This window comes from Bos indicus, chromosome 5 (genome assembly GCF_029378745.1).
Source record: "Bos indicus isolate NIAB-ARS_2022 breed Sahiwal x Tharparkar chromosome 5, NIAB-ARS_B.indTharparkar_mat_pri_1.0, whole genome shotgun sequence".
In the NCBI taxonomy this organism is placed as follows: domain Eukaryota; kingdom Metazoa; phylum Chordata; class Mammalia; order Artiodactyla; family Bovidae; genus Bos; species Bos indicus.
The window spans coordinates 72,132,512-72,153,206 of record NC_091764.1 but is presented as its reverse complement, the minus strand read 5'-3'; the positions used below and the strand labels follow the sequence as shown (position 1 = coordinate 72,153,206).

The 20,695-nt window shown below is 43.7% G+C and overlaps 1 protein-coding gene across 6 annotated transcripts in view; it reads left to right on the top strand.

Moving 5' to 3' along the window:
- Nucleotides 1-20,695, top strand: part of LARGE1 (LARGE xylosyl- and glucuronyltransferase 1) — a 609,153-nt gene that overhangs the window by 299,634 nt on the left and 288,824 nt on the right. For all 6 annotated transcript variants that reach the window (XM_019961264.2, XM_070788583.1, XM_070788584.1 and 3 more), the window contains one exon: nucleotides 13,996-14,119. In XM_019961264.2, the coding sequence (XP_019816823.1) occupies nucleotides 13,996-14,119 (124 nt within the window). The remainder of the gene's footprint in view (nucleotides 1-13,995; nucleotides 14,120-20,695) is intronic.

The window sequence follows — 20,695 nt, the reverse complement described above, 5'->3', positions numbered from 1 at the left end:
ACAGTTTTTTTTTTTTTTTTTTTTTTAATTCTTCTTAGTATTTATTTGGATGCATCAGGTCTTTGTTGTGGCGTATGGGATCCTTAGTGGCGCACAGGCTTAGCAGTTGCAGCCTGCCGTCTTAGTTGCCCTGCAGCATGTGGGATCTAGTTCCCTGAGCAGGGATTGAACCCGTATCCCCTGCATTACTGCTAAGTTACTGGTAAGTTGCTTCAGTCGTGTCCGACTCTGTGCGACCCCATAGACAGCAGCCCACCAGGCTCCCCTGTCCCTGGGATTCTCCAGGCAAGAACACTGGAGCAGGTTGCCATTTCCTTCTCCAATGCATGAAAGTGAAAAGTGAAAGTGAGGTTGCTCAGTAGTGTCCAACTCTAGTGACCCCACGGACTGCAGCCTACCAGGCCCCTCCGTCCATGGGATTTTCCAGGCAAGAGTACTGGAGTGGGGTGCCATTGCCTTCTCCGTCCCCTGCATTGGAAGGCATATTTTTAACCACTGGACAGACCACCAGGGAAGTTCCTGTGAGCACTCTTATATACTGATGCTGGCATTAAAAATTGCTATAACCTTTTAGAAAGTTCATAGTATTGTTGCCTAAGATGTTTACCCTATATGACTACATTAAGGGATTCTGCCTTAAAGGGATAATCCTAACTACAGAGGAAAATTTTTTGTGAAATACTGCTCATAATCCTAAAAATTCTATTAATACTTAAACAGTAAGTCTAAATTTAATACTTAATAAGTCTTAAATAATGGAATATCCCTCTTATAGTAAACCATATTCTTAATTGGTTATAAAAAGTATATTATAACATGGCTAAGTGATAGTTTATGATATAAAGTAAGTGACAAGACAGCTCAAAAACTCACACTTATCATCATTCCACTATGTAAATACATGCACACATATGTGTCATGCATACACATACACATCTACATGGTTGACATACAGGGGGTGAAAGAGTTGCAAAAAATACATGAAAAATGGAATTTTTGCATGTTGTGTTCAGAATGGAAAAAGTACAAATGATCTTGGTTTTGTTTTCTCTTTACATACATCTTTGGTCATCTCATTTTGCACCCTTTGTAATGAAGAAAAAAAGTGGATGAGAAAAAATAAATACAAGGTATATGTGAGCAAAGGTTTACCTCGTTGAAAATAAGACAGTATCATGTCTTCGTCACCTGGATGGGATACTATTTAAACAAAAATTGGGGAAATGCCTGTAATTCCAATCCTAATTGCAAATAAACTGGGAGATATAGCTATTCTGTAAGGAAACTGAGCTTTTAATGAGCAGAGAAAAAATTCTTACTTAGTCACTAAGTGGTTACCTTAGTGGTCAGAAAGGTGGACCAGCTTGTAAAAAGTTAATATTTGTTTGCTAGGAGGATCTATTTACTCACTCACTCCATCACCCTGTTGGCAGGAGGAGACTGGGTGGTTTGCCTTGCTTTTCATATCAAGCAACTTTTTTGTGTGTTTGTTTTTAAATCTGTGCCCCTCAAGAGCAGAAAGGATAAAACAGCATAGCGTCTTCATGAACAGTATTTGCCTCTAATTGTCTTATTGCTTATTCAGGCTTAAACTTGGTATAGAAGCAGTTTCTAGATCCTGAAGGGAGGAACCTAGGATTGAATAAAACAAAGAACTAGAAGTAGGTTCTGATTCTGGTCTTTCTGTCTGTGAGCTGCTGACCCAGGGAGGTCACTCGCCTCCTTGGAGCTTTGCTTTGTTCCCCAGTCTCTCATAGAGCCCTGTTGTGACTATCAAAAGAGGTAGTCAATGTGAAATGCTTCTGCATTTTATTTATTTAACAAATAGAAGGGTAGTTCTCACTCTGTTAGGCTGTGCTCTGAGTGTTTTTCAGATACCAACTCACTGAATGTTCTTCTAATTCCATGAGGGGGTCTACTGGGTATCCCCGTTTTACAGATGATGAAACTGAGGATCCATATGTGAAGTCATGAATCAGGGTCACAGAGAGGAAAGGCAGGGCTGGGTTTGGACCCAGACAGTCTAGCTTCAGAGTCCAAACTCTCGAAAAGTTACTGTTTTGAGTATGATTTTCTTATTTTCACTCATCATTTTGGGTGACCATGTAGACATTGTTACTATTCCTGTGATCCATTTCCATCTTTATCCCCCACCCAGGTTATGTATTTTTGAGGTATTAAATATAAATAGTGGGGTTTCTTTTTTGGCTGCCCCATGAAGCATTTAGGATCTTAGTTCCCCAACCAGGGGTCAAACTTGTGTACCCTGCATTGGAAAGTGGAGTCAATTGCTAGACCACTGGGGAAGTCCCTGGACTGAACATTACTGTTCTGGTAAGGCTTAAGAAAATGCATGGGGAAATGAAAATCTTCATGAGGCAATATATACATTAATTAGTTTGATTGCAATGATGATTTCACAATGTAGACATATATAAAAGTATCACCTTAAGTGTTTCATAGTATTAAATATACTTTGGAAACACAAAGTATATAATACACTTTGCTGCTGCTGCTGCTAAGTCACTTCAGTCGTGTCTGACTCTGTGTGACCCTGGCAGCCCACCAGGCTCCACCGTCCTTGGGATTCTCTAGGCAAGAACACTGGAGTGGGTTGCCATTTCCTTCTCCAATGCATGAAAGGGAAAAGTGAAAGCTAAGTTGCTCAGTTGTGTCCGACCCTCAGTGACCCCATGGACTGCAGCCTTCCAGGCTCCTCTGTCCATGGGATTTTCCAGGCAAGAATACTGGAGTGGGGTGCCATTGCCTTCTCCGTAATACACTTTAGATATACAGATTTTTATTTGTCAATTATACCTCAGTAAAGTTCGGGGGAAGAAAATAGCAAGGACATGTAATATCTTTGAACAGGTAAAAGATGTATGCTATGTAGTCGTGCATGTAAAAGCAAAAAGAATTAGTTAATATAGTTTATAGGTCCCAAGGATAGGTCATTTGACTTTCATCCCAGCCATGTACAAGTGTGTGCCCACAAATGGATGAGGAAACTGAGGCCCAGAGGTTAAATCCTGTGTTCAAGGTCACAGGTAAATAAGTGATGCTCCTGAGGTTCTACCCTTGGCTCTGGCCAACCTTGGAGTCCATGCTACTTTTACTACACTATGAGGTCTTTGATTTGCTCTGTTCTTCTCCGCTGGAGAGCTCTTCTGACATGATACTGAGGTGTCCTCGATTCTCTCCACATTATCAAGGCCACTTGTCCTCCCCCACACCAAGAGCTCACACCAAAAAACCCTCATTTGGGCTTCTGTGCTTTTCTGCAGTGAGTTCCATTAAATCTCTCAGTGTAACAGATTCACTGAGCATTCGAGTTGCTGTCACAGGCTCTTTTTCTAAAATTGCAATTCCATTGTAAACTTAATAATTAAGGATTATTCAACTCAGCTGTCCTTGTATATTTTAATAAAAAACAGACCTTGGGTTGCCTTATAGGGACTGTGACACATTCCTGACAGAAATAAGAAAGGAAAGGCAGGGAGAAAACTGGGGTTTAATCATCTTTGCCTCTTTGTATTACCATATTTATTGCATCCCAGCCTGAACAGGGGAGCAGTTAAGGAAACCAGAGGCAGCGGGAGCATTGCTCATTATGAGCAAAATCTGCAGGCTCTGCTGAAGATGAAGCATGCACTTGCTTCCTTCTTTGTTAGGAAAGCGTGATCTGGTCTGAATTAGAAGAGACCTAATGTCTGGGTTGCTCGACCCCAATCAAGCTATGTGGGACCCATTGTATTTGAAGACGTGTACTCAAGCTGGCCCATTCAAGTAGAAGCCTTTTCCCATGGGCTTAAAGCATTGCTCCTAGAATGCATTTGTAACTGGTGGACTGATATTAAAGGCTATTTTAGTTGTTTTATAGACACTGAATCATATATTAAGAAAATCATTCCTTTTGTGATTCTTCTGAATGAGTTCTTATTATCTTCAGTTGATGAAACTCATTTTGGTATAAATATGTCCTTAACATCTGTCCAACTCTTGCTAATCTCCCTCCAAACAACAGAGAATAGGATGGAGGCTCACAGCCTTTGGCTGGTTTGGGGATTTGCAGGCCTCTAGCATTAAAACGATTTTACCAGCCTGAGTTAGGAACCAAATGCAAAATCAGCCTTGGGGATTACACATTGGGAATGAAATTATCACCAGTGTTGCTGTTTGTCCTGAATTGTGGAATGTTCTTTGAATTGAGGGCACTTTTTTGTCCTCATGAGTTGGGGTTACTTATAGTCTGAGCCAACCTGGACAATTGCTGGCTTTTCCTACCTAGGCAGATCTTTTCTTGTACAACACAGCTTCTAAGACAGCTGAGTAAACCAGACCTCATTCCCGCTCCCAGACCCATAGGTTAGACTGTCACTCTCCATCTCAGGCCAGTGGAGAAGCATTGGGATGTAATTCACATACTATGAAATTCACTCTTTAAAAGTGGACAGTTCAGTGGTTTTTGGAACATTCAGAATTGTGCAACTATCCCCACCATCTAATATTATCAATGGCCCATTTTCAGCATCTCATAAAGAAACACCCGTCCGCATGAACAATCACTCCCCACTCCCTCTCCCTCCATCCCCTGGCAACCACTAATCTTTCTGTTTATGTGGACTGTTCATTCTGAACATTTGCTATCAGTGGGACCATATGCTGTTTTGTCTTCTTGTAACTGGTGTCTCCTATGTAGTATAATCTTTTCAAGGTTCATCCACGTTGTAGCATCTGCCAGTCCTTCGTTCCTTTTCATTGCCTAATAATGTTCCATTGTATGGATTTACTTCATTTTGTTTATTCATCACTTGGTGACCATTTGGGTTGTTTCCACTTCTTGACTGTTATAAATAATGCCAGGGTGGATGTTTGTGTTAAAGTTCTTGAGGGAACATATTTTCATATATTATTTGTTGATATCGGATTGGCCACAGATAGTTCAGGTGTTTCCAAAACATGTTACAGAAAAATCCCAGTAAACTTTTTGGCCAACCCAATAGCTAGGAGTGGGATTTCCGGGGAAGTCAGCAATGGTAACTTTATGCTTCATGTTTTGAAAAGCCGCCAAACTGTGTTGCAGAGCAGCTACAGTCATTGATTGTATAATCCCACAAGTAGCAGCTGAGGGTTCCAGTATCTCTACATCCTTAATGACACTTGTTATTGGCTGTTATTTTTACCTTAGTCGTTTTAGTGGGTTTCAGAGTGGTATCCCAGTTCTGATTTGCATTTCCCTACTGACTAGTGATGTTGAGCATCTTTTCCTCTGCTTATTGGCCTTTTGTATGTCTTCTCTGAGAAATGACTGTTCAGATCCTTTGCTCCATTTCTAATCTGCTTACTTGTGTTTGTATTGAGCTGTAAAATATTTTTATACTATGGTTACAAGTCCCTTACCAGGCATATCTATGCCTTGCAGATATTTTCTCTCATTTGGTGGCCCTCTTTTTCACTTTCTTGATGGTGCTTTTTGAAGTACAAAAGGTTTTAATCTTTTGTATTTTTCTTTTTCTTTTGAGCTTTAGATGTCTTATGTCAGAAACCATCACCTAACCCCAAATTAAAAGATAACGCTCTCACATTGTCTTCTAAGGGCCTCTACGCCAGACTTGCAAGTAATTGTCTCCACTCTGAGGGAATTTGGATCTCTTTGGTAATTATTCATTTGTCCTTTTATTCTTTTTTTTTTTTTTTTTTTTGATAGACTATTACTGGATGAGTATATCTATAAGGAATTGTTTTAAAAATCTGAGGAAAAGATTATTTTTAATAAAATTTATTTCATAGAACAGTTTTCGATTTACAAAGAAATTACGAAAGGAATAGCACAGGTTTTCCAAAACCCGACAGCCCATTTCCCCTCTCATGACATCTCATGGTATATTTGTTGTAATTAATGAACCAGTCCCTAGTGGCTCAGCAGGTAAATAATCTGCCTGCAAGGCAGGAGACACAAGTTCGATCGTTGGGTTGGGAAGATCCCCTGGAGAAGGAAGTGGCAACTCACTCCAGTATTCTTGTCTGGAAAATTCCTTGGACAGGGAAACCTGGTGGGCTACAGTCCATGGGTCCTAAAAAGAGTTAGACATGACTTAGCAACTGAACAACAGCAACAATTGTATCTTTCTTATACAATAATAAATGGTAGGCATCCAGACCACCGATGCTGGTTGGGTAGTTGTATTAGTGCTAACTTACAGACTTAGTTTCCTTTCCCTGGTGGCTCAAATGGTAAAGAATCTGTCTGCAATGCAGGAGACCCAGGCCCGATCTCTGGGTGGGGAAGATGTCCTGGAGAAGGAAACGGCAACCCACTCCAGTATTCTTGCCTGGGAAAATCCCATAGACGAAGGAGCCTGGAAGGCTATAGACCATGGGGTCGCAAAGAGTAGGACATGACTGAGCACATAAAACTCATTACTCGTTGATATATTATTATAAAGTCCTGTCCTTTGTTTCAGATTTCCTTAATTTTTGCCTAAGTTCTTTTTTCTGTTCCAGAATCCCATCCAGGATATGATACTGCATTTAATCATGTCTCCTTCGGCTCCTCTTTCTTGAGATAGCTGGGTGAAAGATTATTTACAAAATGTAGTTCCCAGTGCCAAGACTCCATCTAACAGGGAACAATTGCAAAAGTGTAAGTTTTGAGCCCTGAATTCAGTGGGAGGCTCTGAGAAAGGGCATCTTGACACCATGGAATGTCTTCCTCGGAGCTGTGGTGTCTGAACTGAGAGCCAGAGGCTGGAAGCAGGAGGTGTGGTACCATGCAGGCAGCTGTGGACACCACTCCAGTGTCAACACAGCCTATGGGAAGGTGTGGCTAAGCCCTGACCTGACTCACGGACAGACACTTTCTAGGCACCAGGGTTGTGGAGAGAGTAGACAAGAGAGTAGGTGCTTTGTGAAATAAGACAGTCTCTACCTTAGACAGCTTGTGTTCTACTGGAGGGTGGGCATAGATCTGTAGATGTATAGGAAGATTTCCAGCCCTGCTAGTCACTGCTGGAAAGAAACCAGTCATGGCAGTGGGGTGAGGCATGATGGGTAGGGAGAGGGGCTTTGGATGGAGTGGTCATGGCGGGCCTCTTTGTGGAGGTGAGATTTCAGTGTATTCCTGAAGGAGACTTTGGTTTATTCCTGAGGAAGAATGCAGAAGAGGGAGAGAGCCCCATAGAAATGCTGGCACCATCATCCTCTGAGAGCCTGTTCTTCTTACCCACACTGTCCATCTTCTGCTTGGTAACCAGATTAACCTTCTGAATTACAGCTTCGGTCTGCTGCCTGCCAAGCCCTATAAACCTTATCTGGCTGTCTTTCACTTGGAGAATTGAATTCTGTTTTTAGGAATTCACACACCCTGGCCCATCCTGTTGTTAATACTCTATCTCTTCTTTTCTTTCCTCCCCATTCCTGACATACAGTGGACGTTCAATAAACATTGTATGATCTGCTCTAATAAGACTGTGGTTCTTTCACAGACATACTATGAACTTCTCCACCTGTGTTCTTTTCCTAATTCTGTTACATACTGCAGGATACATTTCCCTCTCCTTCATCTTTTCTCATCCAAAGGTCTGGTTTACTTGCCACATTATCCGTGGAAACTTCCTAGATTCGCCACTGCTGAGGAGCCATCTCTCGTTCTTATTCTCCATGAATGTGTGCGTTTGTCCTTGTGTAGCTGTTCTGTACGGTCGTGCAGGCTGTTCACTGTCCAACTCTAGGAATCCCTTTACTCACCATTCAGGTCAGTGTCTTCACATGGCTGCAGGGCAGCAGGGAGGGCCTGCTGTTCCCAAACTTGCAGCTGTGTGTGCAGCCCAGTGTTACAGAGCCCTTATGTACTAACATTTATGTGGTTATTTGTATTCTTTCTCTGTCTCTGCTACATTGATTGCTGCCTGAAAAGAGGACTCTGAGCTCATTCATCACCTAAATCCCTATTCTGCCTTATTTGATGCTTGATAGCTCTTTGTTGGATGTTTATCCATTCAATGCATTTTTTGGTCTATGAGTGGAAGAACTAATTGAAAATACTTTATTTGAAAAGTGATGTAAAAGCAGTAGAGAAAATAACGGTTTCATAAGTTCATGTTGATAACAGTTCTGGTCCATTCAGGCAGCTGTAACAAAATAGCAGGCCAGGTGGCTCATAAACAACAGGAATTTATTTTTTCCTCTCAGTTCTGGAGGCTAGGAAGTCCAAGATCATGACACCAGCATGGCCTGGCTCTGGCGGGGGCCAGCTTCCTGATCACAGACTGCAGACTTCCTTCTGTGTTGTCTTGTGTTAAAAAAAGCCAAGGAGCCTCTTTTGTAAGGGCACTAACCCCTTTCAGGAGGACTCTGCCCAGGGACCTATTCACCTCCCAAAGGCCCCACCTCCTGGTACTCTCACCTGAGGGGTTAGGGTTCAACATAATGAATTTGGGGTGGGAGTCAATGAACATTCAGACCATACCAATTATTAACATATATCGAAATATTACCCACGTGCCAGGCAATTTGCTAAGCACTTTATATATATCACATGTCACAATTAGCCAATATATTGATACTACTGCTTACTTACCATTATTGTTCCTGATTTGAAATGAAATTGAGGCCTAGAGAGATGAAATCACATGCTTGCATTCACTTAGTCATTAATGCAGCCAGGGTTCCAACCCAAATGTTCTGGAGCAAAACGCCAGCCCTGAACCACTGATGTAAGCATGTCTTCAGCTGCTTCTGCTGCTTATGGGGAATGTGAACAGTGATGGGGAAGGAGAGAGCACTGGCTTGCTTTTCCTGTTGTATGAGTGTTTCTTGAGCACACGTTACTTGCCAGCCTCTCTGCCCAGCACTGGGGGTGGAAATGAAAAGATGGCTGCTGTCCTTGGAGGCCTCATGGTGGAGGGAAGGAGCCAGGTGTTTGAATTTTTTGTTTGTTTGTTTTATTGAAGGATAATTGCTTTTCAGAATTTGTTATTTTTTGTCAAACCTCTGCATGAATCAGCCATAAGTATACATATATCCCCTTCCTTTTGAAACCTCCTCCCATCTCTCTCCCCACCCCACCCCTCTAGGTTGATACAGAGCCCCTGTTTGAGTTTCCTGAGCCATACAGCAAATTCCCATTGGCTATCTATTTTACATATGGTAATGTAAGTTTCCATGTTACTCTTTCCATACATCTCACACTCTCCTCCCTTCTCCCCGTGTCCATAAGTCCTCATGTCTCTATGTCTGTTTCTCCACTGCTGCCCTGTAAATAAATTCTTTAGTACCATTTTTCTAGATTCTGTATATATACATTAGAATACAATATTTATCTTTCTCTTTCTGACTTACTTCACTCTGTATAATAGGTTCTAGGTTCATCCACTTCATTAGAACTGACTCAAATGCACTCCTTTTTAAGGATGAGTAATATTCCATTGTGTATATGTACCACAACTTTATCCATTTGTCTGTTGATGGACATCTGGGTTGCTTCCATGTTCTAGCTATCATAAAGAGTGCTGCAATGAACTCTTTTTCAATTTTTATTTCCTCAGGGTATATGCCTAGGAGTGGGATTTCTGGGTCATATGGTGGTTTTATTCCTAGTTTTTTAAGGAATCTCCATGCCGTCTTCCATAGTGGCTGTATCAATTTACATTCCCACTAACAGTGCAAGAGCATTCCCTTTTCTCCACACCCTCTCCAGCGTTTATTGTTTACAGACTTTTTGATGATGGCCATTCTGATCAGTGTGAGGTGATATCTCATTGCAGTTTTTTGATTTGCATTTCTCTAATAATGAGCGATGTTGAGCATCTTTTCATATGTTTGTTAGTCATCAGTATGTCTTCTTTGGAGAAATGTCTGTTTAGGGCTTTTTCCCATTTTTTGATTAGGTTGTTTTTCAGGTATTGAGTTGTATGAGCTGCTTGTATATTTTGGAAATTAATCCTCTGTTGTTTCATCTGCTATTATTTTCTCCCATTCTGAGGGTTGTCTTTTCACCTTGCTTATAGTTTCCTTTGATGTGCAAAAGCTTTTAAGTTTAATCAGGTCCCACTTGTTTATTTTTGTTTTTATTTTCATTACTCTAGGAGGTGGGTCATAGAGGATCTTGCTTTGATTTATGTCATTGTTTGTTCTGTCCATGTTTTCCTCTAAGAGTTTTATAGTTTCTGGTCTTAACATTTAGGTCTTTAATCCATTTTGAGTTTATCTTTGTGTATGGTGTTAGGAAGTGTTCTAATTTCATTCTTTTACATGTAGCTGTCCAGTTTTCCCAGCACCATTTATTGAAGAGGCGTCTTTGCCCCATTGTATATTCTTGCCTCCTTTGTCAAAAATAAGGTACCCGTAGGTGCATGGGTTTATTTCTGGGCTTTCCATCTTGTTCCATTGGTCTATATTTCTGTTTTTGTGTCAGTACCATAGTGCCTTGAATACAGGTGTTTGAATTTGATCTCACAGTGCTTTGCTGTGAGTGCTCAATTAGCTTTTCATTGGAGGCACCCAGTTAGGAGGAAAAGGGAAGGATGAGGATCCACTCACAGAGGAGGAGATGACTGACAGACAGTTGGAAGGGATGAACAGGAAATCACAGGCATTGGGAAGAATTCTGTGGGGAAGGAACAGCACAGGTAAAGATATAGATGTGTAGAAAATGTAATGTGTGGGAGCAAATATGTGTACCTTGGTTTGTTTGGTATTGTTATCCCCATGTCTAAAATTATGCCATCCCTCCACCGTGGATAAAAATGCAAGTTGACAATTATACAGTTTACATTTATCCGTTCTTCATACGTAAGATTCCTTTGTGGTTCCCGTGGGAGAGGGAGGTGGTTGTGACAATACTGAGGGCTAAAGGGACCCTCTGTCTTCCCAGGAGTGACAAGTTACCACTGGCTTAGCATCCAGGTTAAGTCACTGGCCAGTGAACAAACACACCATCACTCCCCCACGCCTCTGGTCATCACTTAGGACCTCAGGAAGCAATGGCCGCTGGCAGTTTTTATAGGGAAGCTTCTTATAGAGCTTCCAGGAAGGCTGTAGGGCAGGCATGCCACTTGCTTCTGAGCATACGTGGCTTAATCAGAGAGTTTGCAGTGTCCAGGCAGTGGGTACCGTGGAGAAGTTCAGTGGTGCTGATGGCTTCTTTGTCATTGATTCAGCTCAGCACCCTTGAGCACCTATTATCTGTTTGACAGATTGACCTTGGATAATAACTTTCTTCAGGTCTAGGCTCATCCTCCCAGCTCCACTTGGCTTTGCTTCCCTCACCTTCAACTTGCTATATCCAATACCAAACCCATCATCTTCCTCCAGTGTGCCTTTCTTCCCGTATCCCGTGTCCTAGAGGCATCACCACCAACCCAGGAAACCCCGTTGTATTCCTCTTCCCTGCTACTTTCCTCATATCCGTGATCTCCTCTGAAATCCCTCAAGATTTGACTTCTTCGTTCTTTGTTGCTCTTCTCCAGACGCGAAGTCAGGTTTTCATTTCACATTCATTTTTTTTTAATCGAACTCTTACTGCATCCGAGGCATGGAGCTCCATCCTGGGACTCTCCATTTCAACATCATTGGCATTATCCTTCATCTTTTTAAGCTCACAGTCAAGGAGGGATGCAGACAAGTAAGCAGATAGTTACAGCCTAAGGATGGTACAGATGCTGAGAGGACTGTGTGTTAGGAAGGGCCCCTGACCTCGTCACAGGTCATCAGGGAGGGATTCCAGGAGCACCCGATGGCCAACCTCAGAAGTGAAGGCTGGGTGAGAGAGAACCAGACGCTGAATGGCGACTGTGAAAGGGAGGGAGGAGGAGGAAGGAGAGGACAGGACTGGAATACGTGAGAGCAAGGACGGTGGGTTACCACCATGTCCCCAGCAACCTGCTCATCGCTTGGTGGGTAGCAGGTGTTCAGAAAGTGTAGAATAAGCAAATGCATGAGGATTTCCTACCCAGTAAACCACATATGCAAAGGTCTAGGTGGAAAGGGTGCATGGGGGAAGGGAGAATTGAAAGACGTGTATGTGTCTGGAACTTAGAACAGTGCTGGGGAGCCACTGTACAGGGGTTGAGAGCTATGGGGCAGGTCGTGTGACCCCCCCCCCCCTGCTGAGCTGATGAAGTACAGACTGTTTATTGCACTGCTTACTATGTACCTGCATCTCTCCCCTTCTCTGTTCCAACCCCCGAGTCCCTGCTAACCTTCCTGTCCCAACACACTCTCAGCGCCTGCTGGGCTCCATTCAGTCTCTTATTATTCTCCCTGGATCATGTCCCCTCTTCCTTTGCTTCCTGTGCCAAGGATAAAGCATCCCCAATGCTTACAATCCTTCTGACCCAGTCCAGATTCACCTTTTGTTTTCTTTAGTCTTCTGGAGCCTTGTATTCTGTTGTAGCTGTTACCACATTCCACCTCCTGTTTATATTTAATTATGTCTATATTTAACTATCTCTTCAAATAGTAAGAGCTCCTTGAGATTGGGGCAAGGGGTGAGGTCCTTCCCATCTTTAGATTTCTCAGCGGTGCCCCTTCATTACAATGCATGCTCTTATTATTACTAGTGCTGTGGTGTCTATGGTAGTAGTTCTGCTGGGTTCAACTGCGGCTTTGTTCCTGGCAGTCCCTCAAGAAGGCATCTCCACTGTCTATTATTATCCCACCTCTGTTTGCTGTTGAGATGCAGCGAGTGTTGTACTACCTATCTCATCCAATTGACCCAGTAGCCCCAAGGGGACTCTTCATTGTGCACAGTGAAGAAGCAGTACGGAGGTGTAAGTGACATGTTCAAAGCCCCCTCCATAGATGCTAGGTCTGGGCTTTGGACCTATTTACATTTGAATCAGAAGCTTTGCCCTTGTGTGCTGCTGGTTTGTATTTTGGGTGCTGGCTCAGTATGACAGCCGGCCAACTGAGATGGAATGCTAAAGACTTTAGAAATATTACATATGAGGGTGAGCTGATACTCAGTAATGGGAGCCCCAGGTGATGCCATTGTGGCTCCCTGGGGGATGGGAATGGACATGGTGGGGGGAACAAGCAGGAGACAGGATTTAGTGCTGTGCTATGAGAGAAGTACTTTCCAGCTCCATACAGCCAGTCTAAAGACCTCACCCTCTGTCCACGTGCTTCACTGAGGCCAGTACATCCAGCTGGTAAAGATAAAGCATTGACCAAATTGTACACATGCTATGATTTTTGGAGATATAGATGCCATAATAGCAGGTATGGTGGTTGGCTTGCATTGAGTGTCACCACGGAGAAGGCAATGGCACCCCACTCCAGTACTCCTCCCTGGAAAATCCCATGGACAGAGGAGCCTGGTAGGCTGCAGTCCATGGGGTCGCTGGGAGTAGAACACGACTGGGTGACTTCACTTTCACTTTTCACTTTCATGCGTTGGAGAAGGAAATGGCAACCCACTCCAGTGTTCTTGCCAGGAGAATCCCAGGGACGGGGAGCCTGGTGGGCTGCCATCTATGGGGTCACACAGAGTCGGACACGACTGAAGTGACTTAGCAGCAGCAGCAGAGTGTCACCAATGATTTTACCCTCTCCAGTCCTTGGAGTTGCCACATCTCTGAAATCTTGAGGTTGGATTAGGTATCCTCTCTCCTTGTTACCTCTGACATCCTCCCGAGCAGGCACTGGTTAGGCAAAATGCCTGGTTGACCTTCCCCATTGCTGTTACAAATTGGTTGTGTGTGTGTGCTCAGTCGCTTCGGTCGTGTCCAACTCTTTATAACCCTGTGGGCTGTAGCCCTCTGGGCTCCTCTGTCCACGGGATTTCCCAGGCAACAATACTGGAGTGGGTAGCCATTCCGTTCTCTAGGGGATCTTCCCAACCCAGGGATCGAACCCACATCTGCTTTGCAGGAGGATTCTTTACCACTGAGCACTGAGGAACCCAAATATTACCAGTTGGTAAGAATGGGGTTTTGTGGCTAGAATTCAAAGGTCTTGGTTCTCCCTCCTGACTCCTCCTCTCACTGCCCACAGGCGGAATCCTCTCCATTTCCACCTCATCGCCGACTCCATCGCCGAGCAGATCCTGGCAACACTCTTCCAGACCTGGATGGTACCTGCGGTGCGTGTAGACTTCTACAACGCTGATGAGCTCAAGGTACTGGCGGGAAGGGGGTCATGCTTTTCTTGTTTATGGTTTAGTAGACAGAAGCAAAGGCAGAAATCTCAACTCCCAACTCGAAATGTCCAGGTGTATCTGAGGGTTTTTGCCACTTGAAATTGATTTGATTATCTGAAGTGTTAACCACCTCTTTAGCACAGGATACATGTTGGTCTATGCAATTCTGACCACCAAGCGTTTCTGTGGAGACTGGAGGCCTCTGGCCTGGTCCGTATCTAAAGGAGGCCCATGATGGCTGATATCTGGAGAATTCGATTACCTGGTCAGGTCACCACTGAACTCAGAGTGTGATGGGACTGGGTTTGAATTTGTGTATTGTCATTTACTGGTCATAAGACACAAAGTTATACCTTTGTTGGGTCTGATTTTTCATGAGTAGAAATGTGATTATAACAACAACCTCAAGGAGTAATGGCTCAAATGAGAGAATATATCTGAGTGCACTTTAAAAGACTATGCTGAATAGAGACTTCCCTAGCAGTCCATTGGTTCAGACTCTGCACTTCCACTGCAGGGGCCACAGGTTCGATTCCTTGTTGAGGAACTAAGATCCTTCATGCCATGTGGCATGGCCAAATAACCCCCACAACATTAGGCTGAATAAATATTAAGGATTATGTTGGGCCAGAAGGTTTCAACCAAATGAAGATCATTTGGCCATATAATTACCTTGCTTGAAATCCTGCTGTGGTACCACGTGGTCTGTGTCAAGCTTGAGTTTCACAGTCTGATTAAAACGCCCTTCATATACTGGCTCTAGACTCTTCTTCCAGTCTCGTCTCTGGCCGTTCCTGCAAATTCACTTATTACTTAGCTTTAAGAAACCACCTCTGGGCTCTCTTCCCTCCTTCCTGTGTTTGAGCCTTTCCTTCTATCCGACATGCCCTTCCAGCTACTTTGTCACCACTCCACTCGTCCTTCAAGACTCAGCTCCATGGCCGCCTCTTCTGAGATCTTTCTGTGACTCCCTCAGGGGAGAGGAAGATCTTTTCTGTTCACTTGTCCAACTACTGCTTTAGTTTAGAACCTTCTTAATGGGGGACGGGGCTGGGAACACATCTTGTTCTTTTCTGTGTTTCTGATGCATTGCTTGTTACCCTGTGCTGCTAGTGGATTTTACAAATTGCTGTTATTAGTGGAACACGTAACTTTGCAGAAATTGTGGCTGCTCCATCTCCAGTCACCTTGGGAAGGACTAAACACGTAGGCATGAGGCTGATTTTAGCAAATTGCTTGCTCTAAACCTCATAAAGCCATTATCTTTTCATTTCAGAGCCATAACATTTTAAATAGATCACTCAGATGCCGGCCAGAGTTTCTGATTTTCCCATATTTCAGGCTCTGGGGTTGATCGAGATGTTGAGAATTTAGCATTTGGGGATTGTCGTGGCAATTTGTGTGCCATTCCAATCTATTCTGAGCTAAAATTGATTAACACTCTTAAAAAGGGAAAAACAAAATTTAGCAAATTGCTGCACTAATTAAGGTGAAAGCAAGCCACTCTGTCTCCCAGGGTCTGAGCACCAATTCCATGGGGAAGAGCTATGGGAGGGGAGGAGCTGTGTCTGGCACAGAAGGCTGCTGCTTCTGTCTTAGTGTGGTTCCAAGTCTGTGCTCTGTGTAAGCCTGGACCCCCCTGCTTTTTAAGAGAACACGGAGTGGTTGAAAAAACCCCAACTTCATATCCCATCTTGCCACTAAAGAGCTGTCTGACTTGGGTTTGAGCCATGAAAGTGAAAAGTAAAGTGTTAGTCAATCAGTTGTGTCTGACTCTTTGCAACCCCGTGAACTAATATAACCCTGCCAGGCTCCTCTGTTCATGGAATTCTCCAGGCAAGAATACTGGAGTGGGTAGCCATTCACTTCCTGATCCAAGGAATCTTCCTGACCCAAGAATCAAACCCTGGTCTCCAACATCACGGGCAGATTCTTTACCTCTGAGCCAAATGGGTAGGACACTGCCAGACACAGAGAAAGATACTGGATTAAATAAGACAACTCACGTGAAGGCCCAGCTGTGCCTGAGATGCAGCAGGTTCTTGATAGTCCCTTATTCCCCTTTGTAGCCATGGCAATGTAGGATTAAAATGCTCTTAATTGTATGGCCTACAGGGAAATCTCCGGGCCTTTGGGAGGTTGAAAGGTAAGGCACTGTGGCCTGTAACCTACCCTTGGGAACCCCAAGAATTTCTTAGGGTCCTGGAAGAAAGGAGGCAGGTGAGATTGGGAAAGACTGGAGTTCTGACTCCATCATGCCCACATGAATCCAAGTATCCATTATTTTTACACACTTTTTTTTCTTTTGGCCACACTGGGTCTTCATTGTTTCGTTGCTTTCTCCAGTTGCAGCGAGCAGGAGCGACTCTTTGTCGGGGTGCGTGGGCTTCTCATTGCGGTGGCTTCTCTTGTTATGGAGCATGGGCTCTAAAGTGTGGGCTCCATAGTTGTGGCACAAGGGCTTAGCTGCTCCTTGGCATGTGGAATCTTCCCGGCCTGGAGATCAAACCCCTGTCCCCTACATTGGGAGGCAGATTCTTAACAACTAGACCACTAGGGAAGCCTGCACACTGAATTTTTATCCATTTGAAGACTGCATGGCTTAAAAAATAAGAAAAAGAAAATTGCCATGTGATGTATTCTGAAGGATATGGTCTCCGGAGTCCTGCCCTTGACCCTGCCTTCTACTGATGATTGCAACACAAAGTCCCTCCCACCTGCATTTCATTTCCCTACCACTTAAACATCTATCACCCACAGTCCTGTATCCCATGAGGCAAGTTGTCAGAATCCAATAAGGACAATGAGTATGAGGCATTCTGTAAAATGTAATTTTTCCATAATTCATGAGAATGATCATAATAATTTATGCATAATTCTGCTTGACAAACCTAAATCATGATCTGCCCACTCTCCCGACCTGAGCCTTCCTCACATCTAGCACCACCATCTACTTAGCTGCTCATCCGGAACTAAGAGTCTGCCTTCAATGTGTCCCTTTCCCTCTCTCTATATCTGGCCATTTGAGGTCCAAGCTTGTCTCCGTCTCCCCTGATACTATCATAGTCTAAGCACGTGAGATTTTCCCCCAGACAAGTATCTTCCCTTCTTATCTGCCTACATCTCCTTTACTGAATCTATTCTTCATCAGTAACAAATCAACTTTCCCACAGGAAAGCCCAACACACCATCCCTGTCCTCTGTGTAAAACCTTTGATGGTTTCCTAGTGCTTTTAGGATGGAGAGTGCACTCCTTAACTGAGTTGTGTTTCTGGCTCCTGCCTCCTTCCAACTTCTAGTATTGTTAGCACCGCTGCTCACCTGCTAAATTTTCCAGGCTACTGTGCTCCTTCCCTTCTGCTGGGGGCCTTTGCACAAGTATTTCTTCTGTCTGTCGTATTAGGAGTCTGTTCTTTCCCCATTGCTAATTAATTCCCTATTATTTTGCTGAACCTCTATGTACTTGAGGAAACCTTCTCTGCTTTCATCATCTCATAGGGGTTTCTTTGTTATATCTTCTTGGAGGATCACATACGTTTCTTCTGTAAACTCACCACTGAGTGTAAACTTTCATGCCTTTGTGTGATGAGCAGGTAAATGTCTACCTTCCCTCAAGTGTAGGGTCCAAAAGAGCTAGGCTTCTGTTTTTTATCACTCTTGTTATCCCTACCACCTGGCATGATGCCTGGCCTATGAAAATATTTACTAAATGGATACACAGTAAACTCAATGCTGGGTGCCTAAGAGACAGACGCAAAGTCATTAGGAAAGGATTTCAGTTTGTTTGTTTGTTTTTTAATTGGAGTATAGTTATTTGGAATGTTGTGTTAATTTCTGCTGTACAGCAAAGTAATTCAATTATGTGTGTGTGTGTATGTATGAGTGTGTGTACTGAAGTAGGAAATGGCAACTCATTCCAATATTTGCCTGGAAAATTACAGGACAGAGGAGCCTGGCAGGCTACAGACCTTGGATTTGCAAAGAGTCAGATGCAACTGAGCATATATTAATATATATGCATTCTTTTTTATATTCTTTTCCGTTATGGTTTATCATAGGATATTGAATATAGTTCCCTGTGGTTTACAGTAGGATCCTGTGATTTATCCATTCTCCATACATAAAATAGTTTGTATCTGATCCCAAACTCCCAATCCATCCCTCCCTCAACCCATTCCCCCTTAGCAACCAGTCTGTTCTCTATGTCCGTAATTCTATTTCTGTTTCGTACATATGTTCATTTGTGTCATATTTTAAATTCAACATATAAGTGATATTTGATGTCTATTTGTCTGACTAACTTTACTTAGTGTGGTAATCTCTAGTTGCCTTGATGTTGCTGCAAATGGAATCATCGCCCTCTTTATGGCTGGGTAGTATTCCATTGTGTATATGTACCACATTTTTATCCATCTTTATCCATTCATCTGTCAATAGACATTAGATTGAGGAAAGAGTTCTGGATCACCGTCAGGACTTTACCACATTCCTGAGGCCCATTGCACCTCAGGGCACTGGCAGCCAGCCAGGTGTTTGTTTGACCCTGCAATAGTATAGAGAAAACAGCTCCATCTGTACCAACCCACCTTAATCCCAAGAGCAGCCATGGGGCAGACATCTTTCCATGACAAGTAAACCAGGAAGGGGATGTATTGAAACACCATCCATCAGATGGTGTTAGAGGAGGGACAAATGATGTCGTGGAATCGTGCTGATTCTGCACTTGCATCCAGGAAACATATTGGATGGTACCCACAGCGGACGCATAAGACGGCCTCCCCCGATATGGCTGAGAAATCATTTTATATAGCTGTTGGAAATGACATTTTTCAGAAATACTCCTCTGGGGCCCTTATTCTGTCTGTTAGTGCTGGAGAATGGACAAATAGGGGAAAGGAAATTATGAAGGATCAGTGTGTGATTAAAAACAAGCTGTGAGAAATTTGCGCTGGACTGGTATGCTTCTCTCCATAATGACCAGTTAGTGCGGAATTGCAAACAGTGATCGCTCAGCATGCTCGTCCCCGTGGCCTGTGAAACACTCATTGGTCTTTCTGATGTTTTTGTGGTTCATTCATTTCCGGCTTTCTAGTTCCCGGATCCACAGGCTCCCAGGACTGAGTGCCTCCACATCCACTCAGGACACGAAGCCCCTGTCACCAGGGGAAGGAGCAGCAGGATGAGGACCATGACTTCTTTTTGCATGGAGCTTTGCAGGTGGTGGCATGCATCACTCATGCCTTGGGACAGCCCTGTGGAGTAGAAAGAGGAGCTTCATTACCTCCATCTCACAGGCAATTTGTAAACTGAAGCCCAGAGGTGAAGGATATTTCCCTGAGATTAGGCAGTGAATAAACGCCGAGACCACTATTTGATTTTTCCTTTCCAAATGAAATGGTGTGAGATCCGGGGTCATGTAACTCAGCAGACACGGAGGTGGGATGGATCTGAAGAAAAGGAGGGGAATGTGGGCTGCCACCTGACTGGGGGATGAGGTTGCCACTGTTGACTTGCACTTGAACTCAGAATTCCATTTTCATTGACTTTGAACCCCATATGCTATGGTGTGTGTTAGTCACTCATTGATATTCGACGCTTTGCGACCCCATAGACTGTAGCTTGCCAGGTTCCTCTGTCCATGGAATTCTCCAGGAAAGAATATTGAAGTGGGTAAGTAGCCATTCTCTTCTCCAGAAGATCTTCTCAACCCAGGGATTAAACCCATGTCTCCTGCATTGCAGGCAGATTCTTTACTGTCTGAGCCACCAGGGAAGCCCAGGCTACAGTATAAACCTCTGCTATATATGGAACAATTTCTTTCTTATGTTCTATGGTTTTCACATGGAATGCTCACCATAACTCTGTGGACTGATTCTATTATGATCCCCATTTTACAGATAAGGAAACTGAGGGTTAAGGAGATAAAATAACTAACCCCCAATCACATGCGTAGCTAGCGTTTGGCAGTTGTCATTTAGTTGCTGAGTCATATCCAACTCTTTTGTGACCCCATGGACTGTAGCCCACCAGGCTGCTCGGTCCAGGGGATTTCGGAGGCAAGAATACTGGAGTGGGTTGCCATTTTCTCCTCTAGCTGATATTCCCATCCCAGGGATAGAACCCACATCTCCTGCACTGGCAGATGGATTCTTTACCACTGAGCCACCTGGGAAGCCCAGTACGTGGCAGAGCCAGGAATAAAACCCAGAACTGACTCCACAATCCATGTTCTCTCTCCTCTGTTCTGGTTCCTTCACTGTGGGCTATTTTTAAGCTAAGATACCACAACTGTGTCTAGACAAAGGTCCTCTGAGCTCTCGGTGCTGTTCTTTTTCTGGTTGTTCCTGAAGAACAAATGTATTAAACCTAACTCCTCCATTTAAAGGCCTGCGGGGAGCGGCCTTCCTGCTGTGGACGAAAGTGTGTCTTACTAATGATGCTGTTGAGAGCTGGGACGGCCCCATCCCTGCCATCCAAGGATCACTAAACTAAGCAGTCCTCACTCTGGACAGTTTGCCTTAAATCAGCAAGATATTTGCCAGTGTTCAGATGAGG